Source organism: Panthera uncia (assembly GCF_023721935.1).
Source record: "Panthera uncia isolate 11264 chromosome A3 unlocalized genomic scaffold, Puncia_PCG_1.0 HiC_scaffold_12, whole genome shotgun sequence".
NCBI classification, from domain to species: domain Eukaryota; kingdom Metazoa; phylum Chordata; class Mammalia; order Carnivora; family Felidae; genus Panthera; species Panthera uncia.
Genome location: NW_026057579.1, coordinates 24377211 through 24403725, shown reverse-complemented (window position 1 = coordinate 24403725; position 26515 = coordinate 24377211). Strand labels below are relative to the sequence as shown.

The following is a 26515-nucleotide window of genomic DNA, read 5'->3' as shown; positions in this document are numbered from 1 at the left end:
ATCTCATGCATAGAAGGAGGAACATGTTTCTACTTGTCCTGTTGCTACTTCCCCCTTCTCCTCAAATGGCTCTGATTAGAAACTTTGTCCGCACAATAGTTACACAGTCAATGTTTTAGCTGGTGCAAAGAGGTATTTCTTTCTTCTGGAAAAATCCTACTTGGTTGTCAAGGCCCTGCTCAAATGTGACTTCCTGTGTGAAGTCACCTCTACCTTTCATTTAGGTATTAGTGATATCTCAACCCCCAGTGGGGTGTGTGTGTATCTTTATATGTTGGTTCTGTGCCCTACTTATCCTTTGTGTCCTTCCTTACCCTTCTGTAGTCCCCTCTTCAATCCGTGCTTGCTGAGTTGAACTGAGAGGATTAAGGTTTGATAGGAGAGTTCCAGAGAATAATCTACAGCCTCTATTTTACTACCAAAATTGGAAAAAAACTAGATGTTGATTCTCTTTGTTGGAAAGGAAAATATGTCATCATGCAGAAAGGCCAAACAGCTCTATTGTTCAAGAAAACACCTCCCAGTGTTGGGATGAGAGTTGGACACATTAGGGAGGGGGCTGCTGATTTACAGGGGGTAGATGAAAGGCACTGGGGGTGCCTGGCCTGGAGAGCAGTGACAGAGAGGGGGACAGGGAGGCTCCAGATTGTCCCAACCACAGTGTTCAGCTGTCTGGGCCCTATGAAACAAAACCCAGCAGTGGGTTTAGCACAAATAAAAGGAAAGCATACCCATAGGAAGATTAACAGGTTTCAGGGGGCTCATACAAAAGTGACTCCCTGAGATGATGCATGAGGGAGTAGCTAGGGAGACACATGGACTTGTAGACATTTTAGAGCAGAGCCATCCAATACATGTGTAACGTGAGCCACACGTGTCATTTAGAATTTTCTGTGGGGCGCCTGGGTGGTTCAGTCAATTAAGCATCCAACTTCAGCTTCGGTCATGATCTCACGGTTTGTGAGTTCGAGCCCTGCACCAGTCTTGCACTGACAGCTCGGAGCCTGGAGCCTGCTTCGGATTCTGTGTCTCCCCTCTTTCCACCCCTCCCTCACTTGTGCTCTGTTTCTCTCTCAAAAATAAATAAACATTATGGAGCACCTGGGTGGCTCAGTCGGGTAAGCACCTGACTTCGTCTCAGGTCATGATCCTGAGCTTCGTGGTTTCGGGCCCCGCATCGGGCTCTGTGCTGACAGCTCAGAGCCTGGAGCCTGCTTCAGATTCTGTGTCTGTCTCTCTGCCCTTCCCCTGCTTGCACTCTGTCTCCCCAAAATAAATAAACATTAAAAAAAATTAGGGGTGCCTGAGTGGCTCAGTCAGTTGGGTGTCTGACTCTTGGTTTCAGCTCAGGTCATAACCTCACGGTTTGTGAGATCGGGCCCCGCATTGGGCTCTGTGCTGACAATGCAGGGCTGGCTCGGGATTCTCTCTCTCCTTCTCTCTCTGCCTCTCCCTTGCTTGTGCTGTCTCTTTCTCTCTCAAAATAAATAAATAAATAAATAAATTTAAATAAAGATTTAAAATGTTCTGGTTGTCACATTAAAAAACCATAAAAAAGAGGTAAATTAATTTGAATTATATATCCAAGTATATCCAACATATTAAATCTAATATATTAAAAAATATATTCAGTTATCTAAAATATATCATTTCAATATGTAATTAATATAAAAATTATTAATGGACTATTTTACATGTTTTTCAATCTGAGACTTCAAATTCTACTTTTTATTTTATAGTTACAGCCCATCTTAATTCAGGTGCTAAATTTTCATTGAAAATACTCAGTCTGTATTTAGAGTTTATAAAATTTCCAGTAGGGAAAAGTAGATTCACATAGCTAAGTTGTTTCAAACATATGTAAAAGTTTCCCAGTAGCTGAATTAAATATCAGTTTTATCTTTTTATTTTTTTGTGGTCCATATGAGAACTCACTGAATTCTTTCTTTTTCCATTATTATTGAGCTATAATTGACACAAAACATTGGGTAAGTTTTAGGTGTACACATTTAAAGTGTTGATGTGATATACTTCCATATTGCAAAATGATTACCACCATAGCCACACCTCCATCATGTCACGTAATTACCATTTCTTTTTTGTGGTGATGGCATTTATTATCTACTCTCTTAGAAACTTTCAAGTATTAATGCTGTATTTTTAACTACAGTTACCACGTGCCTTAGATCCCTGGAAGTTACTCATCTAGTAACTGGAAGTTTGTACTGTCTGACCAACATCTACCCATTTCCTCCACCCTGAATATCAGTTTTTCAATTTCAATTTCAATTAATTAAAATCAGATAACATTAAAAACTTAGTGCAGCAGCATGAGCAGCATTTCAAGTGTCCAACAGCCACATGTGGCCAGTGGCTACTGGATTGGACAGTGCAGTTTAAGGGTGATTAGGAGGTGGTCCATTGCCCACTGCCTACTCGCCTTGACCTGGCCCTAGGCTAGACAGATGGGTGTCTTATCAGAGTTCAATGCCCACATTCTGAAGTTTAACAGTTTAGCTATGGTGGGTCTGTGAGCCCAGCCTTCCCTGTGTTAGGCCTGGGTCGCACTGGGTCACAATCCCAGGGCAGGACTGGGATGTTTTACCTGCTGTTGCTTTTACCTGTGACCTCAGAAAGCGGCTCGAAGGCTCAGCTCTGTAACTCATGGCTGAATGTGCTCAAAAGGACCAGACGGGACCACTTTGGTTTTCCCATATTGCAATAGCATGTGTAGTTCTAGAAGAGCCTTTCCCTTTTCAGAACTCATTGCACTGAGATGGAAGGTTGACAATTTTTTCTAGAGACTTGAAGGTACTCCTCAAGTTGGAAAAAAAAATTAAAAAATCAAATGCTGTCAGGAATGTCTATGGCATTGTTGATTCCCAGTAAATGTTTGCTGGCAAATAAGCATAACTTCTAATTACACCAGAATATCCAACAACTGCTTTCTTAACTAGGGGGAAAAAAGAAGATGGTTTTTGTGGTTGAAGTTGTTTTACATTTCTGTGTATTACATGTAGGGCAAAAGAGATCCATTTTTTATGTAAATTAGCAAAATTCCATAGCTTTATGTCTCTTTCTTTGAATCTCTTTTAAAGTTTTTTTTAAAGCTTATTTTTAATTCTGTGTGTGTGTGTGAGAGAGAAAGAGACAGAGAGAGAGAGAGAGAGAGAGAGAGAGAGAGAGAGAGAGAGTGAGTGTGCAAGTGCCGGAGAGGGGCAAAGAGAAAGAGAGGATCCCAAGCAGGCTCTGAGAACTCTGTGTGGAGCTCGATGTGGGCGCCATCCCTCGAACCATGAGATCATGACCTGAGCTAAATCAAGAGTGGGACACTTAACCGCTTAACCAACTGAGCCACCCAGGAGCCCCATAAATAGTAACTTCTGAAAGAGATTCCAAGAAGGGCACCTAGGTGGCTCAGTCAGTTAAGTGTCCCACTCTTGATTTTGGCCTGGGTCATGATTCTAGGCTTGCAGGATCGAGACTCATGTGGGGCTCAGCAGCGTGGGACAGCATGGAGTCTGCTCAAGATTCTCTCTCTCTGTCTCTGTCTGCCTCTTTCCCCCATCCCTCTCCCCTGCTCACACATGTGCGCTGTCTTTCTCACTCTCTAAAAAAAAAAAAAAAAAAAAAAAAAGTTTATTTAGGAAGGAATTAATTTCTTTTTTTACATTAAAAATTTATTGTTTGCTTGTTTTAGAGAGAGAGAGAGAGAGCACGTGTGAGTGGGGGAGAGGGGCAGAGGGAGAGAGAGATAATCTTAAGCAGGCTTCATGCTCAGCACAGAGCCAGCCACAGGATGCAATCCCAGGACCCTGGGGTCATGACCTGAACCAAAATCAAAAATTCGATGTTTAACTGACCCAGGCACCCCATGGAAGGAATAATTTCTTAAGTGTATATGACAATAGTTAATATGTGTGTATAAATATATCTGTGATGAATTCCTAAAGAATCTACTTGTAAAACACATACCATAGATATACACATATATAGTACTATATACACATGTAAGGTTCTTTAAGGGGGAAAAAAAAAACCCATTAAGATTGCCACAAGGTGGCACTAAAATCTAATGAACATTCCAGTCTCTGGTCTTGTCTGAGAGCAGTTGGGGGGTGATTTAAAGGATCTGTAGGAAATGCTGGACAAAAAAGAAAACCAAACAAATTAAACTGAAGATTGGAGAAAGATTAACATCTCCCTTTGTCTGAGGGATAATTTCCCCCTCTCACTGGTGTGGTATCTACCATACAGTGGATCTATATGTTAATAAAACTCATTTTTAAAATGAATTCTTCTTCTGGAGGAATCCTCGCTCTTGCCGGCAATGGGAGTGTCCGGTGAAGGGAGAAGGGAGGCAGGGAGGAGTCTGTTTGACACATCACCTAGTTTGGAAAAGTTTATCTTGTGAGTGGTGGAGTCTTTGAAATAGTCAGTCTCCACAGAATTTGTCGACATCTCCGGGATGTAAAAATGAATACCACGAAGAGAAGTAGCTGCAGAGCGCGGATTTTTCTATTTGTTTACTTTGGCATATCTACCAACTGAGTATTTTTAGAAATTATTGCGATATTGAAAGTCAGGCTTGGAACACTCATATATTATGTCTGAGAATCAGGAAATGAGTGAATTGAATCCTTCTTCCTGATTCTTTGTATTTCAGTTTTTTAAAAAATACATGGCACAAAGCTTTAATTGTTTGATATTTTCTTAATATTTGAAGCTTAAGAGCATAGCCAAGGTTCCCAAGCTATATTAAGACAAAGAAAAGCCATGTAAACAATACAGCTATAAACGGTTTTGACTAAAAGAAGAAAAAATAAGATTTTTTTAATAGACAAAAGAAAGAAAGGAAGAAGAAAAATTTGCAGATGGGAGCCCTAAACCAATGATCAAAAAACCCCTTCTTTTCTCCCATGGGATCCTACTGAGCAAAAATTACTTGTTGGCAATTTAGTCCCTTAAATCTGGAAAACAAGAACAGTGGAGCTTATCCAGTATGAGGAAAGCCCTTTGGGGCATTTGAATATGTTCCCTATGGGACAGGCTCTAGGGGTTAGGGCACTACTGTCTTATTTGACTTGTTATATCTGTGGTGTTCATGTAGAGACCCAGACCTCAAAATATGAATCATAGGAGAAAATACCACAGCTTGGTGACAGCTGGCTGCATGGGTTCGGTTGGATGGTTGTTAAGGGGGAGTCTGGAGTCTGAGGTAGGAGACCCCCAGAAAGTTCTGAGCATTTGGGTGAATTCTCAACAGTCATTTAGTGATTCTTGCATAGGACCAGGCATTGTGGTAGGTCTTCAAGATGCTGAGAGAAGATGGAATTTTGGCTCTCTACCAGCTTCCAGTCTTAGACAGGGAGGCAGAAACCTGAGGCCATAACTTTGTCCTGATGTGTGGGTCTCTCCTTTGCTGAAAAACCAATAAGCATCCCACTGCCTCTAAAATGGATATGCCCCAATCTGTTCAGTTGGTACTTTAGCCCTCCATGATTAGCCTCCACCTGAGTTTCAACTCTCTCTCTCCATCAAGTGCAGTCACACTAAGCTATTCCCTGTTCTTAGAGTATGTCTTCCTCCTTCCTACCTCTCTCCTTTTTTAAGGCTTTGCCTCCTTGGAGGAAGCCCTCCCTCTGTCCCCACCCCTCCCTCTTCTGTCCTGTGAAATTCTTTGCCTTAGGTCCTTTTATTTTATTTTATTTTATTTTATTTTTTTTAATTTTTTTAACGTTTATTTATTTTTGAGACAGAGAGAGACAGAGCATGAACGGGGGAGGGTCAGAGAGAGGGAGACACAGACTCTGAAGCAGGCTCCAGGCTCTGAGCTGTCAGCACAGAGCCCGACGCGGGGCTCGAACTCACGGACCGTGAGATCATGACCTGAGCCGAAGTCGGCTGCTTAACCGACTGAGCCACCCAGGCGCCCCGCCTTAGGTCCTTTTAGATCAGAGTTCGGGATAGATGAATCAAGTCCTGGTGTGTAGGAGGAGACCTAGCACCCTACCAGAGACTAACTTGCTGGGTCCTCACCTGCAAGTCCTCTGTCCGCTCCTCTCTGTCCCCTGTCTGCCCCTCTCTGTCCCCTGTCTCAGGCCTCATCCTCTTCTTCTTTTTTTTTTTTTTTTTTTAATTTATTTTTGGGACAGAGAGAGACATAGCATGAACGGGGGAGGGGCAGAGAGAGAGGGAGACACAGAATCGGAAACAGGCTCCAGGCTCCGAGCCATCAGCCCAGAGCCTGACGCGGGGCTCGAACTCACGGACCGTGAGATCGTGACCTGGCTGAAGTCGGACGCTTAACCGACTGCGCCACCCAGGCGCCCCAGGCCTCATCCTCTTCTTGCCTAATGGGGTGGGAGGTTGTTGGATTTTATTGTACTGTTTACTTCTGACAGTTCTCAGCCTTACTACCAGGACCCTAATTCATCATGCAACCCCTGGCTGAGGCTGCCTTTTGCTGCCTGGTAACTTCCTCCAAGTGGACATAAAGTCCTGCACCCAGCCTCAATCTTCCTTTTTCACGGGTCTCTCCTTCCCTAATCCTCACCTAGAGATGGGGGTGTGTGTGTAGGGGGTGGGGCAGGAAGAGGGTAGGCGATAGGACTTGAAGAGCTAGAAGCTAGGCCCAGGACCACCCAGCTCACAGTCAGCTTTTGGTCTCTGGGTCCAAACCTAGGGCTGTCCCAGGGAAGAGTACCAGGGTGGGGGGAGTTGGGAGTGGCGGAGTAGGTTAGGGAAAGGGCCGCTTCTAAGGGAAAAGAAAAAAAACCTTGCTCGGAAACAAACGTGTGTGTGTATGAGCGCGCGTGTGTTTATTTAAAAACAAAACCGCTTAAAGGAGCCGCTCCCTCCCCCACAGGGCCGGCCACCGCTGGGAGTTTGCAAGGAAGCGGGACAATTTTGAGCCAACGCCCCACAAAGTGCAGCCTCTCTCGGATCCGCTCGCCCAGGCCCCGCAGGCTCCCGGCCGCCAGCTCCGGGCCCGGGCTGGCTGCGAACAGGACGCGGGAAAGAGGAGGGGGGAACCCCGGTGCGGCCAGAGCCCCGCAGCGACAGCGGAGGCGCAGACTCCCCAGTCGCCGCCTCTCCCAGCCCCGCGGCCTGGGCCGTCAATCAAGCTCGGCCGGCCCCGCCCCTGGGCTGCGGCGGGTGGCCAATCAGAGCCAAGCTCCGCAGCGATGAGCTCAGTCGGCTCGCTTCCCATTGGGCGGCTATATTAAGAAAGTGGCCGAACTCTTTAAATAGCGGGCGCTAGGGCCGCAGCCCGCATCTGCCACCGCAGTCTGCCTGTAGGCAGTGCTCTCTTGTATCCCGGGCGACACCTATAGAAACTGGGGAAGGGACCCGGCTGGCTCCGCTGCTCGAGCCACCGTTTGCGCACAAAGGCACCGACCCCGGGCCCGGGGCGAGAAGAGCGGCCACCGCCCCGGAGCAGCGCGGAGACCCACGGCGCGCCCTATGCCCCCGCGCCCCCGCCACGGCAGCCTGAGCGCACGGAGAGAACGCGCCACCGCGGGGCCCGGGTGCAGCTAGCGACCCTCGCCCCCAGCGCGCAGCCCGAGGTGAGCAGTGAGCGGCGAGCGGGACGGCAGCGAGGCGTTCGCGGGCCCCCTCCTGCTGCCCGGGCCCGGCCCGCTCATGGCGGCCATCCGCAAGAAGCTGGTGGTGGTGGGCGACGGCGCGTGCGGCAAGACGTGCCTGCTGATCGTGTTCAGTAAGGACGAGTTCCCCGAGGTGTACGTGCCCACCGTCTTCGAGAACTATGTGGCCGATATCGAGGTGGACGGCAAGCAGGTGGAGCTGGCGCTGTGGGACACAGCGGGCCAGGAGGACTACGACCGCCTGCGGCCGCTCTCCTACCCAGACACCGATGTGATCCTCATGTGCTTCTCAGTGGACAGCCCCGATTCGCTAGAGAACATCCCCGAGAAGTGGGTGCCCGAGGTGAAGCACTTCTGCCCCAACGTGCCCATCATCCTGGTGGCCAACAAGAAAGACCTGCGCAGCGATGAGCACGTCCGCACGGAGCTGGCCCGCATGAAGCAGGAACCCGTGCGCACGGATGACGGCCGCGCCATGGCCGTGCGCATCCAAGCCTACGACTACCTCGAGTGCTCCGCCAAGACCAAGGAGGGCGTGCGCGAGGTCTTCGAGACCGCCACGCGCGCCGCGCTGCAGAAGCGCTACGGCTCCCAGAACGGCTGCATCAACTGCTGCAAGGTGCTATGAGGGCCGCGCCCGCCCTGCCTGCCCCTGCCGGCGCGGCTCCCCCTCTCGGGCTCGACCCTCCCCCTCCACACCGAGCCCGAAGAAGGGGAGACCTGCGCCCCCCAAGGACCCCACCGGACTGCCTGACGTCTGCCTTTCGGCCCGGCAGCTGTGACCCGGCGGCTCTGGAATCGCCGTGGGAGGCACCGGGCGCCCCCTTTCCAGTGTCTGTGTGCGTCGGGCTGTGTTGCACAGGCCCGGGCGCCCCGCTGAGTGCCAAGGGTCCCCTGAGCACCCCTTTCTGAAGAGCCGAGCCTCTTCGGAGTGTGTGGCTGTGTGTTTGTTCGATTCCCCCGCCCCACTTTCACCCACCCCCGCCTCTGATCCCGGGAGAAGAGCTTGGCGCCGGGGTGCAGCCGCGCCCCATCAGATGTGCGCCCGGAACCAGCGAGCGCCTGCTGTCCCTTGTCTGTAACATAGACCGCGGGAACTACGGGAGGGGAGGGCTGGGGAGGATGGGGTGTTATATAAATATAGATATAATTTTATTTTCGAAGGTAGGATGGTGTTATTTAATGGTGGTGGTGGGTGGAGTGACAGGGCGCCAGAACAGCTCCGGCCCACCTTGGGTGGGGCGCCCATCCAAGCATGAACAGGACTTGGCAATCTTTCCAACCCCTGGGGAAGACTTTTGCAACAGCCTTGGGGCTGAGAGGACACAGCTTCCAGACTCACATCTCCTGCGGGCCAGCCCCAGGCGAACCCCTCACTAGCCCTGGGCTGGAGGAGGGAGAGAGGGCTTTGGGTCGTTTTTTTTGCCATAAGCGAACTTTGTGCCTGTCATACTAAGTGGAAATTGTTCATTCCAAGAAACTGATGTTATTTGATTTATTTAAAAGCTAAAACTTGCTGGGTTTTTTTGGAAAGAATTCTTTGCACAATTGTTTTATTGTTTGACACTTAATGCACTTGTCATTTGCATAAGACAGTAGCATTCTGACCACCCTTGTACGCTGTAACCTCATTTACTTCTGATGTTTTTTTTTTTTTTAAAGATGATGACTTTTAAACAAGAGGAAAAAGAAACCACTAATTATTGTTTTAGTTTTCTTGAAAAAAAAAGTGGCAACACTGTTTTGCGATTTTATTTGTGCAGGTATGCGCACTATTTTGATAAAAGGGCAGTAACAAGTATTGGGACCTATTTAAACCCCCCCCCCCTTTTTTTTCTTCACAAGGCAGTCTTTAAAGCTATGTGAAATTTTCTCTGCATCTCTGTACAGAGAATGAACCTACCCCTACCCCTAGTCTCTCCTTTCTCCCCCTCCCTTCCCCACCCAGTGGTACTTCTACTAAATTGTTGTCTTGTTTTTTTATTTTTTAAATAAACTGACAAATGACAAAGTGGTGAGCTTATGATGTTTACATAAAAGTTCTATAAGCTGTGTATACAGTTTTTTTATGTAAAATATTAAAAAGACTATGATGATGACATTTATAAAATGGCTCCTGTGATTTAATAGCGTGTGGGGGCAAGGAGAGACTTCTGGGCAAGATCCTTCTTGCCGCCACTCTTTCCCTCATGGTGTTTGGAGTAAATGAGGCCGAAATCCTTTGGGGATGTGTGGGGGGTTGGGTGGCACAGGAGACCAGTTGCTCCTGTCCCCATCCCAGAGGAAGATGAGTGGGGGACCCAAGCACCCAGTGCCAAAGTCTCTGACCTAATGCATACTGTCTGCCTATAACACCGTGTCTAAGTCCGTGGGTTCTTACTCCTTGAAACTTGAAAGGTTGTCATTCGTGCCTGTTAAATTAGGTAACCTTTTTGTGTTTGTCACAGATGTGGGGCCGAGGTCTCTAGCTAGGAGGCTGGTTACCGGGTTCCCTTCACATCCTCAAGGGGTTCCACAGTACCCCAGATTGCAGGTTGTTACCTGTAGGTTGTTACCTTTCTAGCTGGAGCTCCTAGGTGGAAGGGGAGAGCCCAAATCAGGACCTGATTCTTCTTTCATCAAACTTTTGTCTCGGTGTGTGTCTATACAGAACCTAGAATGCTGTATTCTAAGTTCAGAGAATGGCCACATCACGGACAGAACACTGGATGTTTGGGGCGGCTGTGATTTAAAGCTGGGGCAGCCACATTGTGAGATTTAATCAGGATGACCTCCAAATTCAGACACTTAGCCAACTGCAGGGGGTCTCAGAAGCAGCTAGGCAGGGCAGAGTGATACTTGGAGACCACACCAAAATCCTGCTCCAGGCATGATGGCTCAAATCTGCCAGCTCTCAGCAGTTTCTAGGGAATGTGGCTGATAATGTTCACCTCTCCCAGCTACCTAAGATGTGCGGTTTTTGTTTTGGGAATCCGCACTTTCTGACTTTCCAGCCCTTAGCTGCTCTCCCTATCTCCCTGCACACCCAGGGCTGAGACGGAGGAGTTTCCTTTTGAAGTCATTTGCTTGAAAGCTTGAGGCTTCTGTTCCCTGTCTTTCCAGACACCCAGGGTCTTTTGTTGTGTGAGGCAAACCTGGTCGCTGGTGATCTTTCACCCACTTAAACGTGTCCAGAACAGGGCCTCCTGCACAGCCAGGCCCATAGGCCAACAGAGGGGAATTGTCTGGGCTTCTCCAAGTGCAGAGTGGGAGATGGTCCACCCAGGCTGGCTTCTTCTATGAGCCACTGCCTCTCCTCCTTTCCTTGGCCCCCCAGCCCCACTCACCTCCATCCCCAGAGCCTACTGTTTCTTCCTTGCTTAAAGACAAAACTTCCCATTGAAAAACAAAGTGTTGATTTGCAGGTTTTACAGCTAGCAAATCCTTCTGTACCAGGGAGTGCAGGACTCTGGAGAAGAGCTCAGGCTTGGGCTCAATGCCCAGGACTCAGCTTTGTAACCAGCCAAGAGCCCGGAGACCCACTCAGCCCTCTGAAAGGGCCTTTTCTGAATTTCCTGCCTGCTCAAATCTGCCTGGTAGCTAAAAGCTGTCTGGTTTTTTAATTTTTTTATTATTATTATTTTTTATTTTGGGAAGACAACCACCCAGATGACGCATGGCAGCCTGAGTTATGCTTGTTTTAAAATGCATGGCATTTAATAATCCTGCCGGAACACACTCTTCTTGCTGCATTAGGATCCAACTGGAAAATATAAAGATGAATTGCTGTAGGCTGGAAAATCAATTAGGAAAAAGAGGTAAAACATCTGGTGTTACTCTTAGGATATGAAAATTCATTTTGCACATTTAAAATAAATGTGCTGAGTTCATTTAATTGCCTGTTGAGCTGTTTCGTAGAGAATAGTGGGGTGTTTCATTGATCCCGGGCATTTCATAGCAAGGGGCACTGGCTTGGGTTCTCGTTTAATCTTAATTTTAAGCCAATCTGGATTGTATTTCTAAGTTCTTTTTCACATGTGTGTACTTCTTTTTCAGTGTACTTAGAATGGTGGTTTTCAAACCTAACCATGCATCAGAATCGCATGGAGGGCTGGTTAAAACACAGATGGCTAGGCCTAGCCCCCCGACTTTCTGATCCAGCGGGCCTGAGGTGGGGACCCCAAATTTGAATTTCTAGCAAGGTCCTAAGTGATGCTGATGCCGTGGGTCTGGGGCCCTCAGTTTGAGAACCACTGACTCAAAATGAGGGAGAGTCCTTGTCAATGCACAGAGGAGGGGGTCATCTGGTAGTAGAGTAGATGGAATTCCTTGGACTTAGGGGGTCGCACCCCCACCCCTTGCAGTCCCAGCTTCCTTACCCCAGAGAGTCCAGCACTTTCTGAGACCTTCCCTTCTGAGATGAACCACACATAACCCGTATCTTCTCTACATTCTTGGGCGAAGGGGGCTTTCACGCCCTTCTAGAGATTTATTTCTGTCCCTTGTGAATTCAGAATGCAGCAGCTCTCTGTAATTCGTCCAGCACTGGCACCTACTTTGTCAGCTCTGCTGAGATGAGAGAGAGATACAAAAGCAAATAGGGCAAAGTCTTTGCCCTGGTGGGCCGGGCAGTTCCAGGAATACATTCGCTAAGGCACTGAACACAGTGTGCTCAAATGGAGGCATTAGGCCCAGGGCACAACAGGAGCCTGGGAAGTTGGGGAGGGCTTCTTGGAGGAGGGGACATTTGAACTGAGTCTTAAAGCAGGATGGAGTGATGTGTAGGTGGGAGATACAGCTTCTTTGTATTACTGTGGGGCCTGGCCTCTGGGGAATAAAGCTCTCTTGGGTGGGAACCACCTTCCACTTTTAGGCCCTCTGGCATATATTTCTTCAGTCAAGAAAAATGATGTTACCCAGCCAAGTCAAACACAGCCTCTCCCCTGCCTTCCCTGTCCACACACAGGCCAGTAGAGAAGGTTGGTGATGATGACGGTTTCATTGTTTTCTCTGTGCCTTCCAGGGAGGCGGGGCAGATACAGGGACTGGCTTTGTGGTCACTGTGCTCCTGGGAAACACACAGCCTGGGCTCAAGGAGGCTGGAATACCACAAAGGGACCTTGTACTCTGGCCCACTGGAGGACAGTCCCTTACCACTTTACTTGGCCCATCTTCTGGCTAGAGGGAGAACCTGAGCAGTCAGGCTGTCCCTCCCGGCCCCAACTCTCAGCAGGCCCCTTTTCTGGCCTGAGAGATAAGAGTCTGGAAGACCCAGTTCATTCCTTCCTGCCCATTCTTTTAGCCATAAGTATTTCCTGTATGAGGAAGAGACTCTGTGCCTAGCATCATGCCAGGAGCTTGGGACCCAGTAGACAAATGGGCAAGTATCTTCTGTCCCCTCATAGGGCTTTCCGTCTAGTTAGTGTGTCTGAAAGATGTAATAATAATGATGCTGATGACAGCTAATATTTATTGGCTCAGCATCGGGCCCTGTTCTAAGCCCTTCATCTGTATCATTTTATTTAGTCTCTGTATTAGTTATCTGTTGTTGCATAACAGATTATCTCAAAACTTAGTGGCTAAGAATAGCATTTATTATCTCACAGTTTTTGTGAGTCAGGAATCCAGATACAGCTTAGATGGGTCCTCTGGCTCAGGGTCTCTGCTAAAACTCTAACTAAGGTATTGGCTGGGGCTGGATTCTTCTCAAGGCTCCCCTGGAGAATCTGGCCCACTCACTTGGTTGCTGGCAGGATTCAGTTCTCACTGGCTGAGGCCACATATTCAACTCCTCACCAGTAGGCCTCTCCATAGGGCATTCACAACATGGAAGCTTGCTTCATCAGTGCAAGTGAGAGAGAAGATCCGGGGAGAGGGAGAGTGTAGGCAAGACCAACCTAATCTTGGAAGTGACATCCCATTACTTTTGCTATATTCTATTTATTAGAAACAAGTAACTGAGTCCAGCATGTACTCAGTTGGAGTATATTACTTAAGGACAAGCATACCAGAAGGTGGGACCATGGGGGACCATTTAGAAGCAGTACACCATAATCTCTATGACAACTCTCAGGTAAATAGTGTTATCCTCACTTCCTGGTGGGATAACTGAGCTGTACGAGGTTAGACAACTTGCTCATGGTCATAGAACACATACAGATTTGAACCCAGGCAGTCTGGCTCCAGGACAATGACCTTACATACATGGTGGGAGGATGATTTGAGAAAAATAACCCTGACTGCAGTGTGGAGGATGGATTGGAACAGGGAAAGCCAGAGGCAAGAAGGGCGGTCAGGAAGACTTTTTCCTGGTCTAGGTAGAGATGAGAAGGCCTGAACCAAGGCTCTGACATGGGGAGGAGAAGGCAGATTGGAAAGGCATTCAGGAGGTAGAAGGTATGGGAATCTGAGTGGGAGGCACCATGCTGACCCCTAGGATTCTGATGTGGGTGATGCTGAGGATGCTGATGCCATTATTTAAGGCAAGAGTAAACAGAGGACAGGCAGATTTGGAGGCAGGGCTCTGGAAGGACATGTTGAGTATGGTTTTATATATAGTGAGTATGGGGTACCACTGTGCTCATTCTCCTCACCTTCCTTCTCACACTACAGTCTTGTACTTTCTGTAGAGTTGGACCAGTGTGTGCTGCTCAGGTCATGGCAAAGGTCGCAGCTTTTATGGATGAGAAAAATCTCCCTTGAAGGGAGGAGACATTCATCAGATCACCCTCCTTGGAAGAAGCAAGTGCTGGGATAGGTCTTAGAAAGTTAGGCAACAGGGGAAGGGGGCTCCTTCATCTCCCTGAGGACCTGCTGTAGGTGATTTTAAGATCTTGCTGGGTGAGGGGAGGAGACGTTTGCTCTAGGTGAGTGGCCAGGGTAGACAGAGACCCTATGAGGGCCATTCATGTTCTGTGGGCTTCAGGAGTAACCATACTCAATGGCCAGTTGCAAGTTATGTCCGGTAAATAATAAATTCCTTTCTGTTCTTTTGGAACCTTCAGTAAAATCGTGCTAAATGTTCCAGCCTGGCTTTATTTAGCTCTGCTGTGGAGATTTAAGGGAAGAATATCATCCATGCCTGGGCAATAAGTTCACTTATTTATTTTTGAGAAAGAGAGAGAAAGAGAGCATGAGCATGAGTGGGAGAGGAGCAGAGAGAGAAAATCCCAAGCAGGCTCTGCCCTGTCAGCCTGGATGGAGCCCAATGTGGGGCTCAAACTCATGAACATGAGATCATGACCTGAGCTGAAATCAAGAGTTAGATGCTTAACCGACTGAGCCATCCAGGCACCCCACTTTTTTTTTTAAGTTTATTTATTTTTGAGAGAATGAGCATGACTGGAGAAGGGGCAGAGAGAGAGGGAGGGTTGAGAAGCAACACTTCTGAGGGGCTTCCATCATGGTGGTTTCATCCGGAATCAGAACAGGTATCCTTGGGATAAAAATATTCTGGGATAAGATTCGTGGTTGTGATGGTCATCTGTCCTTCTCTACATGGATCAGTTTCCTCACTGCTAGCCACAAGTCAGGATGCCTATGTGGCACTGGTGGCACATAGTTGGATGGGTTTATGGGTCAGCTGAGCAAAGAGGGAGTCATCAGAGAGTAGGTGGCAGCAGAAGTGTTGGAGAAGGGATAAGATGCACTGGGAAGAGTACGTAGAGGGAGAGGAGACTGTAAACTAGATCAGAAGCTCCACGATGAGCCTAGAGGCCATGCCTGCTCCATCACTGCTGAGTCTCTAATACCCAATATGGTGCTTGGCACATACTAGAACCTCAATAAGCTGCAGAATGAATTAATTAATTAAAGAAGAGACAGAGATTTTGGGAGCACGCACTTCTAAGAGACCCAAAGAAGTGGCAGAGGTTTGCAACATCTGCTGTGGAGAATAAGGGGAAGCATTGTTAAAGAATGGCTGGGCTACATGGAGGGTCCAGCAGTCCTTAGGTGCTGGGAAAGAAAAAAGCAGGGAAATTGCTCCGTTTTGACATGAGATACATGTAACGCAGTAGTGACGAGTAACCAAATATTTTCATCTTGGGGGCTGAGTCAAGGGCAGTTAAGAGAGTGTTCCTAGACGGCAGGGCTTTGGGCCTGACAAAACCAACTGAGAGAAGGTGCCTGGCCCAACAAGCTCCCTGGGGAAATACTCCCAGTGATCCTGGGATGAGCAAGCAGTAGAGAAGCACATTTCCAGGGCTCTAGGCCACCCTCCCCAGGGCCACCAGAGTGGTGGGGTGGGCACAATTACCATCACTTTGGGCTGAGGAAGCTGGGTGGTTTTGGACTCTGGGTTGGGAGCTTGGCATGACTGGTCCATGTTTTCTATTTTAGAAATCGTGATCTGAAAGTACAATTCTAAGGGCTATGGAACCAGGCCTTGGGCTTTTATGACTCTCTGACCTCTGTCCCCTGGCTGTCATTTGGAGCTATTTTCCTTTTCTCTTGAATCCTGAGAGGGGAAGAAACAAATGTTACTAGGAGCAAGTTTCTCATCACTTTGTTAATGATTGATTTCATTTCATTCCAGAACTTGTTTGACCTTTGGATAAACAATTGAAACCTTCTGGAGACACCTAAAAGGAATGTAGGAATGCATTTGCTATTTAATGGTAGAAAGATTATAAATGGGACTCTGACAGAATAAAAAGTATTATTTATAGGAGTGCTAACAAAAAGTCACTTGTAACATACACATTCTTCAGCAATGGCCAAATAAGGGAAAGTGTGATATCTGGTCACATAACCAAGCTGACTCTGTAAATGAGAGTCTCCGTCTACCCATCCCCCTTTCTCAAGCCTGAGCAATCTCTGGCTACAAATTTCTTCTAAGGAAGTCTAGAATTGTGGGACAAATGGAGATCCTGACCACACACACAAGATAACACCGACATAAATTAGCCAGCCTGGATTTTCAGAAGGTGTGTTTAGCTGTGCCAGGGGAGAACTGTTCAAAGTTTTTACTTCCTGGGTAATGGTAGAAATCATAGACGGTATAGTTGGTTACCTGCCAAACTGGAAAGAAAAAACAAAGATGAACTGCAAGGAAGGCATGAACAACTCAAAGGGGAAAGGGGCACTAATTGGGTTTAGAAAGCCACGAGTTGTCCAACAGGCTGAGGTGATCCAGCCTCCTTCCCTAACAAGGGGACAAACTAGAAAGCAGCCTCACCAGTTAGCCCAGGAAATTCAGAAGGCTCAGTGCCATTGTAAAGTGGGATGCAGAGGAGGCCCTGGAAATGGCTTCAGCCAGGGCCACGGACCCACATGGGCATGTGTAACCCTCTCTTCCTCGGCTGGGTGTTGGAAGAGATTGAAGCTCATGGAGCTGGCCCAGGACCTCAACAAAGATGGGCAGGAGGGGAGCCCCCCTCTTTCCCACTCTGTTGTTATCTCCTCCAGCAGGACAGGGAGTATGTTTAGTGGGAAAATCTAGGATTATAGGCAGAAGCCCCAGCTCTGTCTACACTCTGCGTGCATTTTTGGGCCAATTACTTTTACTCTCCATCGCCTCAGATTTTCTATTTGTAGAGTGGAAATAATTTTGGAGATTAAATAAGATCAACCCAAGCATTCGGCACAGAGCCCAGCTCATCCTAAGTCCTCAACAAATCTTGGTTACCTTCCCTCTAGGGTGTTCATCTTAGCACCTGAAGCACAAAGTAGAAGCGGAATAAATTTTGCTGGATAAATGAGTGTATAATAACTCTTTTGTTTGTCAAGGACTTTTTCAACTGTAAGCTCCTCAATTATCACATCATACTCATTTTTGCAACCCCAGCATCTAGGGTAGGGTCTGGTACATATAGGTGCTTGGTAACCACTAAGTTATTGAATAATAGCTTGAGTTCAGAGGGTCCTTGATAAATTGGGGATTCTCAGGATTGCGTAGGATCAATTGCCACTCAGGAAGGAAGTACCCACCAGTTGGGTCCCAGAGGATGTGGTAGCAGGAGCTGAATCCCCTGAGCGCTGAGGGGAAGGGGGTCTGGGGACCAGCAGGCTTTCTCCCTTGGAGCATGGTGCTCTCAGCAGGGTATGGATGGGCAGTGTACCAGTTTGTTGACCCATCGACACAGAGTGAGGAGCAGGGTGGCTGGGGCAGAGAGCCAGGGAGAGCCTGCCTAGCTTACCTCGCTGACATGGCCACAGATGGAAGGAGAGTTGGTAACTTTTACAGGTGAACAAGTGCCAGGAAAAACACTGACGACTCCTAAGTGATCAAGAAATGTGCTTGAAAGATCTAGCCATTAGTACTGTGTGTGCAAGACCCAGGACTCAGCTGCTGCATTTGTAACCTGAGAAAGCAAGTCCCTGCCTTTTTTATGAGCTCAGCAAAACCAGCAGACCCCACCATGGAAAGGGAAAACAAAGAAATGAGGACATTTGATCAGTTGCCCACAGTGCCTCTAAGAGCATGAGCCCAGAGCTGTTTCTGCAGGAATGTACCAAACGCACCACAAGTGAGCTGGTAATCGCTTTAAGTCTGGGCAAACTGGTTCTCCTGGCACAAGGTGGGAACTGAGCTTAATTAGACTGCAGGATTTGACTGGAGGAAAGGCCTTTGTTCCAGGTTGGCTACAGTTTTTGTTTTGTTTTGTTTTTACTTTCTTGTTAAATAAGAACAAAAATTGTATTGTTGGGGCAGGAGCACAGGGCAGGGGTTTGGTATGGAAATTCTCATTCAGAGGTAAACTCCCCGCATTTCAGATTTTTCAGAAAGCCGACCCTGAACTTGAGCCTGGTAATGCCTGACCTTCGTGGGATCTGGGGTGGTATCCTGGGGAGGGCTGGCCGCTGTATGGAGACTTGGCTGGCTCACTTTGGCAGGTTTTCTCCAAGTGACTTGGAAATGGATGCCTGAATCGACTCTACGGTGCCCAATTCCAAATTCTGAGGAGTCTGGGCCACACTTGGGGGTTTGTGGCCTGGCAGCCTCCACGTCTGGGGAGATTGTGCTGTGTTGGTCAGTGGTAGAAAATGAAGTCAAGCATGGTCACTTGGCTTATCTTGTTTGGAGGCAGAAAGTCTTATTTCAGGGTTTGGGCTGGAAGCAGGGATCTGGGATGGATTCCTGAGGGGGCTTTGGAATCATCCTCTTCAAACCACACGAAGATTTGTCAGGCCCCTCCTTGGCAATGGGCCAGGGGTAAAGCATCATTTGAGTTCAAGGAAATCTGAATTTGCCTCCTGGAGGGAGTGGACCAGTCTAGCAGATCCTGGTAGTCCAGGAATTGGAGAACTAGAGGTTCAACTGGTCAGGGCCACCAGGAACGGGGTCCAGGCCCTAAGGAAAAAGGTTTCTGGGCTCCCTCTCGGACAGACATTCTAAAACCTATGACTAGGATTTGATCTAGCTCCCATCTGGGCCTCTGGGCCTGGTAATTAGTATGGCTCCCCTATCATCAGCAGCCCTGCAATGCCTGTGTGCGGCTGGGTTGGGGTGCTAGGGCTAAGAACAGGGTGACGAGGCAGGTTTGGGGTGAGCACAGGAGGATGGGCTCAGGGCTCAGAGACAAGGGCATCTGAGAGCTCTTCCTAAGGAATGGCCAGGGACTTCTCTCTTTTTGGGACACCTCCTGTCTTTCCTTATACACAATCATTGTGCCTTTAAGAAATAAAGCCCATCTTGATCCAGCTCATCCTAGGTGTGCTGCTTGGGGCCCAGATCTGGTGGGAGGAGGAAGACGTGAAGGCATACCCTCTTTCACTTGCTGCCTAAAATGAAGCTCTTGTGACCTCCCCCCCCAACCCCCCTTGTCTGTCACCTTACCCAGCTCTCACCAATCGTTCACAGCAAGTCTAGCTGGAAAGCATCAGGACCATGCTTGGGAAATCACCCAATGGCTGCCGGCTCCATTCCACACCTACTGTGTGTCAGGCCTGTGTGAGCAGGTTGCAGCGGGGGTGGGGGGGGGTGGACAGGAGAGCACCTGAGATAAACTCCCCATCCCTGGGAACTCTCTGCGGTAATTCTCCTTTCAACATCTGGGTATTTCACTAAGCAGAAGAGGGGGCAGGGCTGTCACAACTAGAATCCTCCAGTATTTTCTTCTTGAGAATAAACATGGTATTTGAAAGGCAAGAGTCTTCCCATTTCTTGTGAGTAGTGGCTGCTTCTCTGGGCCTTTGGGGCTTAGCTCGCTGTTGTATTTACTGCAGGCCTTGGAGTAAATATCACTTCCAGCGGGAGGCCTTCTCTTGACCTCGCACAACCGAGTGGATAGCCCTTCTGTGTGTTCTCCAGCACCTTACCTTACCCTTATCTCAACACTTATCCACTGTATTTCTTAAAAAAATTTTTTTTTAATGTTTACTCATTTTTTTGAGACAGAGATGGAGAGTGTGAGTGGGGGAGGGGCAGAGAGAGACGGGGAGACACAGAATCCTTAGCAGGTTCCAGGCTCTGAGCTGTCAGCACAGAGCCTGACATGGGGCTCCAACTCATAAACTGCGAGATCGTGACCTGAGGCAAAGTCGGACACCCAACCGACCAAGCCACCCAGGCGCCCCTTATCCACTGTGTTTCAAAAGCCACCCACGAGCCTGTGCGTTCCTGAGGGCTGAGACTGTGTCAGCATGCTGGCTGGGACACAAAAGGTGTTCAGTGTGCTTTTGGTGAGTGGCTAAGTTATTGGTCAAGTCTGTGTGGTGCCTCGAGGGAAGAACCAACAGAAGTTCAAGAGGCAGATTTTGGCTCAAAAGAAGAAAGAATACTGTAGCAATGAGAACAGTCTGAAAGGTCATGAGTCAAAGGTCGTGAGCTCTCTGTCACTGAACATGATCATGTCACAGCAGGATAACTCTGGTCCAAAACGTTATAGGATGTTTCAAGTATCAGGTGGATGGAGCTCTCGAGAGGCAAGACCAGCTGCGGATGTTCCCAAGTGCGGGGTAGGAAGAGGACAAGGGAAGGGGGCCTGGAGTTGGCTACGGATGCTCCTTGGAGAGGTCCCCATGAAGAGACAAGGCTGAGTTTTGTTCCCACGGAATCTTCAAAGCAGAGCTCAAAGGTCATCTGCCTTTCCTGACTTCCTCACTCTCCTTCTTCTGCTCAAAACACATTGTTCCTGCCTTTATTAACATCCTCATCCCTCTTTAGTGGAGTCTTTAATTAATTACACGGCTCTCATCTAAAATGTGATCGCTTGGAGTCCAAGGACCCATCTTTAATTATTCGTACCCTCAAGCATCTAGACCTGGGCCTGGCACAAGCACTGAGCAAACTTTCGTGGAACGACAGACTAAATGAGGGCCTTTGTGTAAGACCAAGAGCTCATGGTCCTGCCTTGGAGGGAACAATAGCATATGTGAAGAAATTCAAGGAATAATTTTGTAACTAACTGTGTGACTCTGAGGGACAGTTGTTTCATGAAGGAGCTACTGCAGAATCTGCTGGCCCACAAGCCGTCTCTGATAGGTTTGGGGGAAGGACTGAAACAAGATGTTTCTTCCTCTGCTCGAATGTAAATGCCATGAAGGCACAGCCTTTGATCATCGCAGGTGCCTGGCACCACCTTGGTGGTCCATAAATATCTACAGAATGGAAGCATTTTAGTTGCTGTTGTTTGTTTTCTTAAAGCAGATGGAAATGGTGTTGATGATTCATTTGTCCTCAAACTGTGAATGTGAAGTCCAATGGGAAGGATTTGCCCAGAATCAGAAAATCCCCACAGCCAGAGCTGGCTTCATGGGTGCATGATGCTGTCGCCATCTTGAAATTCTCAATTTTTTAACAAGGAGCCCATGCTTTCATTTTATGCTGGGCCCACAAGTTATATAGCTGATTCTGCCCACAAAAGAGGACACTGTCAATCCATAGCAGAAGCTGTGCCATGGGAACTTCTGCAGAAGCAGAAGTTCTGCCATGGGACTAGCAGAAGCAAGGAAGAATCTTTGGCTCTGGAAACCCATCTGGCATAGTGACTTGCCTTGTGGCCTCTGGGCTGCTCATGGGGGCTCACGGGCTCCTGACTGATCTGAATCTGCAGCTGTTTCTTCTGCTTAGCTCCATCTGACCTGAAGTGACTTCAGGGAGTGGCAGGGCAGCCACAGTCAATGACCTCACACCTTTTGTCACTGCCAGCATGCTGTCACTGGTGTGGGGAGGGCTCTCTCCCTACCAGCTGGACACTTGTCTGGCACATTTTGTAAACAGTGGCTTCAGCAGCATGGTTCTCACATGAACCTTCTCCACTGCAACCCTTTCAAGGAATTTAGAGCATTTTGCTGACTTGGTTGGAAAACATCAAGTGGTACCCCTAGGGTACCCTTTGCTGATGCCAATCATTTTCTAATTCTTTAGGGCTGAATTCAAGGAATCTTCTAGCTAAGAATGAGCTTACAGAAAATGGGAGCACCTACTCAGGGTGGGGGTGATTTTTCTCTCCCTCTGGTTCAAGGACTTTGATCTTGGTGGGTTGGGGCACCTCCTGCCCCGCCTGGGGCCCAAAGCCCTGTTCATTTCTCTTAGGGAGACCACCAAGTTTTCATGCCTATAGGGTAGTGGGTGGCAGAGTTGTAAGGGAGAGCACCTTTCTGTCCCAGGGGTCTGGACCCCTGTGTGTCTGACAGTATGGACCAGTCACCGGTAGAGTCACATTCAATCCTGAGAAAAGCCACCTTCCTCTGCCCCCGGGACACAAGATAGGTAGGATGGCTGGGCTTTGGAAAAGGGACTCCAAAAGCCATACCCATGCTGCCCAGCTCCTGTTGCTGTTTCTTGCTACTCTGGGATGGAGCCCAGTGGGGCTTGTAATCTCACAGAAAGCGGGGCTTCTGTGAGTTTTCAGATTTATTCAGGGTGTTCAGAGAGCATTCATGACTGTGTCCCTGGCATTGTTCTTCCCTGAACTCTTCTGGCTCAGACAGATCTCACTAACAGACAGGTGCACATCAGGCTTTTGAAGGTGGCCCAGAGTAGTTCTTAACCTTTCCTACCACTTTTTGGAAAACAAAAAATGAGAATTCAAGTTGATGAATAGAAACAGAAGATTGTGGGGGTGCCTGAACGGCTCAGTCTGTTGAGCAACCGACTTCAGCTCAGGTCATGATCTCACAGTTCGTGAGTTTGAGCCCTGCATTGGGCTCTCTGCTGTCAGTGCAGAGCCTGCTTTGGATCCCCCCGCCCCTCTTCCGCATGCTTTCTCTCTCAAAAATGAATAAATATTTTTAAAAATTAAAAAAGAAAAAGATCTAAAAAAATTGTTTAGAAAAAGAAAAAGATTCTTACAACATCAAAATTGATGTTATTGTTAGATAACATCAAAACTGATATTATCTTTTCTACAAAATAGTATTTTTTAATGTTTATTTATTTTTGAGGATGGGGAGGGGCAAAGAGAAAGGGAGACAGAGGATCCAAAGTGGGCTGTGCACTGATAGCAGTGAGCCTGATGCAGGGCTCGAACCCACAAACTGAGATCATGACCTGAGTTAAAGTTGGACACTCAAACGACCGAGCCACTCTGGTGTCCCAATAGTGTTGTTTTTAATTTCTATACACTACTGGATGTGGGAAGGAGGCCAGAGGTCATTCAACCCAACCCCATCATTTTAAAGACGGATAACTGAGGTCCATGGGGGCTGGGGGGCTGCCCAAGATCACACAGCTCATTTGGAGCAGAAGTAAGAACCCAGGCCGCCCTGTCCTTCTCTCTCTCCAACATAAAGTTCTCAAGATACTTTAGTTATTAATTACACATTCACAGTTAAGGACCTGAGGAGTAACTGAAAGGGCATATGTTTTCAGTGCACTGGCAATAGCCTCAGTAGGTTTTATGGCTGTTTGTTCTGTCATTTCATCAACCATTCATCCCGACTCCTCACTGAGCAACTGCCTTGTGCCAGGCCCTGTGCTCAGTACTAGGAATATCACGTAGAATCAGATATGGTTTGAGTCCTCAGGGGCAAGTTGTACTAGGGAGTCTGTGTGTGGACATACGCGCCCCCAGCTAGAAGCTCCCTCCACAGTAACCTTTACAGGACATCACTTTGCCTTAGTATCAGCACACTGCAGTTAGAAAACCTGCTTTGAGAGATCTGGTTCAGAGACTTTGAAAGTCAGAAGAGTGAGTAATCCTAGAGGCCCATCAGGTGGAGGTGACTTTTTCAGCTTTATTTTAAGCCAAAGCTGGATTGCTGGATCTGAGCATGCTGTCCAATCGGCTGATGGAGGCATCTGTGTAAATGATTAGACATGAGCACATGTGAAATCTCTCCCTCGCTCTCTCTCTCTCATACACACATACCACGCAGTGTCAGATGAGAAAAAGGAGACCCAGAGCAGTTTAACCACTTGCCTAACTAGCTAATTAGTTAATCCAGACAGCTAGGGGATTCCTTAAACTTTCCGTTCATTCAAGAACTGAAAAATGGGATGGAGTTTCCCTTAGAAATGACTTCATCTGGGGGCGCCTGGGTGGCTCAGTTGGTTAAGCGTCCGACTTCGGCTCGGGTCATGATCTCACGGTTCGTGGGTTTGAGCCCCGCGTTGGGCTCTGTGCTGACAGCTCAGAGCCTGGAGCCTGTTTCAGATTCTGTGTCTCCCTCTCTCTCTGACCCTCCCCCGTTCATGCTCTGTTTCTGTCTCAAAAATAAACGTTAAAAAATTTTTTTTTAAAAAAGAAATGACTTCATCTGAAATGTCACTGCTTCTAAGATGACATCTTGGAAAGGCATCAAGGTGGTCATGGTCTCCTGTGGTGCCTTAGAATCTCGGGAAGTCACTGCTATTGTGGACGATTTGAAGTGGCTACAAGTCTAGAAGTCAAACCGTACTGTCCCCGATGCCAGTTGCTCCCTGTGACAAAGGCCTGAGACATCTCAGCTGGGGCTGGGGCAGGTGTTGGGCAAGCCCTCCCCCTGCCCCCTTTTAGCCCAAGGAGTCCCTGGGAGCTTGCAGGGTGGCAGGAAGGATCAAGGATGTGTTCAAAGCCTGTGCCCCCACCGCAAGATGTTTTGGTTTAAGTATGGGATTATTGTTCTCCCTTCAAAGCCCGTGATAAAAGCTGCTCAGGAGTGCCCTGCAGGGGCAGGAGGCTTTGATGCTGCAGGAAGGCCAGGACCCTGCCTCCTTCTGTAAGTAACTCAGCCCATCCACACACTCAGAACTGAGGGCTTCTTGAGTGGGAGAGACCTCAAGTGGACTGAGTCCAACTTCCCACGGATGGGTTCTTTCCAGAATAGTCTGCCCCTGTTTGCTTTCTTCCAGAGACAGGACATGTGCTCCTTTTTGAAAACACCATCTACAAGAGCTTTGGACAGGGCTGATCTTCTTGCAGGAAAAGGCCACCTTTCCTTCCCGTAATGTCTATCTAGGGGGTCCCAGCCCCGTGGTCTGAGGGCTAACCCTGCTCTCTGTGGTCCTGCTGCCCTGTGGAGGTGTGAGTCTGGTGTCCACTGTGCTCAGGGCCAGTCATCCGAAGGTCACTTCTTGGCCATTCTTCCCAGACGTGGTTGAGAAGCACAGGGGCTCCTGAAAGGGCGACCTTGAGGATTCTGGAAAACCAAAAGCCAACAACTCCAGTTGCACACTGACCACAGCGGAGCTAAGTAGGGCAACAGCCTCAGAGGCTTCTCAGCAACATGGAGCGTGGAAGCCACAGACTATTGGGGATTCCCTACCTGTTGCCTTGAAAGCTTCGCCCTATGTATATAAGCCTTCTTCCCCCAGGGGCTTAGTTAGCCACCCCAAAGCTGGGCTCTGTTCATCTCTGAGTCTTACTATCTCGACATAACTTCCAGCTGGAGGCAGAAAATTTTCTTGCTGTTTTGGAAACAGCTGGAGTACAAAAAACCTCCAGCCTTGGGCTCCAGCCTGGGGACTCAGAACCTCAGGCTCAGTCAGCACCATGTTCAGGACATACATCCGCACAGGGCTGGTGGTCGCAGGAGCCCATGGGTGGGCGAGCAGTGGGAGCAGGCATAGATCTGTGGGCAGGGGCCCCCAGGTCATGTCACGCCAGCCTCCATCATTAACCATGGGCCCTCTGGCTTGTGTCCGGAGAAGAGGCCCAAGACGAGGCTGGGCTGGGTGGCAGTGTAGCTGGGGGAGCTGGGAGAGTGTGACCCCTGATGCTCCAGAGGTGACCCTGGAGGACTGGGCAGGGTTTGCCTGGACCGCTCCTTAATGAGCCCACCCAGGCACATGGCTTGTCCCATTCACCTCTTCAGCAACATTTATATTCAGCAGAGTCATCCTAGCGAAAATGATTCTTCCACTGCCTGCCTAACTGAACGAGCAAAACCCTTGGGGGTTATTTGGACAAGAGTATAAACGATCTCAGGAATGTGACCTGACCTAGTAAGTACAGGAAAAATGAAGGAAAGCAACTTCAAGGTCTTTGGGGATTAAGTGGTAGTAGGCATTAGGGGTGTGTGTGGGACTCTGGAAGGGGGTCCTGTTTCTCGTGCACCAATGGGGGCACTATCTCAAAGCAGGAGGAGCAAAAGGGAGCTCGCCTGTTCTGCTGGAGAAGCTGGGCAGGCCCTGTGCACTTAGGAAGCTGCTGTTACACTTCCCTTCAACACAGGGTAATGACCGAGAATTAATGTTTGTGTTTGGGGAATGTGCTTGTTGTGTGTGTGCGCGCGCGCGTGCGTGTGTGTGTGTGTGTGTGCATGAGAGAGAGAGAGAGAGAGAGAGAGAGAGAGGCCTCGAGTGACCTGATCATTACCCATCTAGTGACCTGAGAGAAGGCGGAGACTGTCTGCCCTATACACCGGTGGGGAGACCCAGAAAAGACCCAGATGCCGTGCCCCAGAGCCCAAGTGTCACGTGAATTATGCTGCTGATCAGCAGCCCAAGTTGAATGATCCTGTCAGGCCAACAATGGCACTGGGCTGGAACTACACTAAATAATTCAGACTGGGAAGCAGACTGCCAGGGATTGTGGTTTCACCCAGATTACCTAACCAGA

At 48.4% G+C, this 26515-nt stretch overlaps 1 protein-coding gene across 1 annotated transcript; it reads left to right on the top strand.

Annotated features, from left to right (window-relative positions):
• Nucleotides 1-7253: 7253 nt before the first annotated feature.
• On the top strand, nucleotides 7254-9477 carry RHOB (ras homolog family member B). Its single transcript, XM_049652004.1, has one exon. The coding sequence runs from the start codon at nucleotides 7648-7650 to the stop codon at nucleotides 8236-8238; it is 591 nt and encodes a 196-aa protein (XP_049507961.1). The 5' UTR covers nucleotides 7254-7647; the 3' UTR covers nucleotides 8239-9477.
• Nucleotides 9478-26515: the final 17038 nt, after the last annotated feature.

Excerpts from the sequence above, each read along its gene's own strand:
- RHOB (XM_049652004.1), top strand. The coding sequence starts at position 7,648 with ATGGCGGCCATCCGCAAGAAGCTGGTGGTGGTGGGCGACGGCGCGTGC.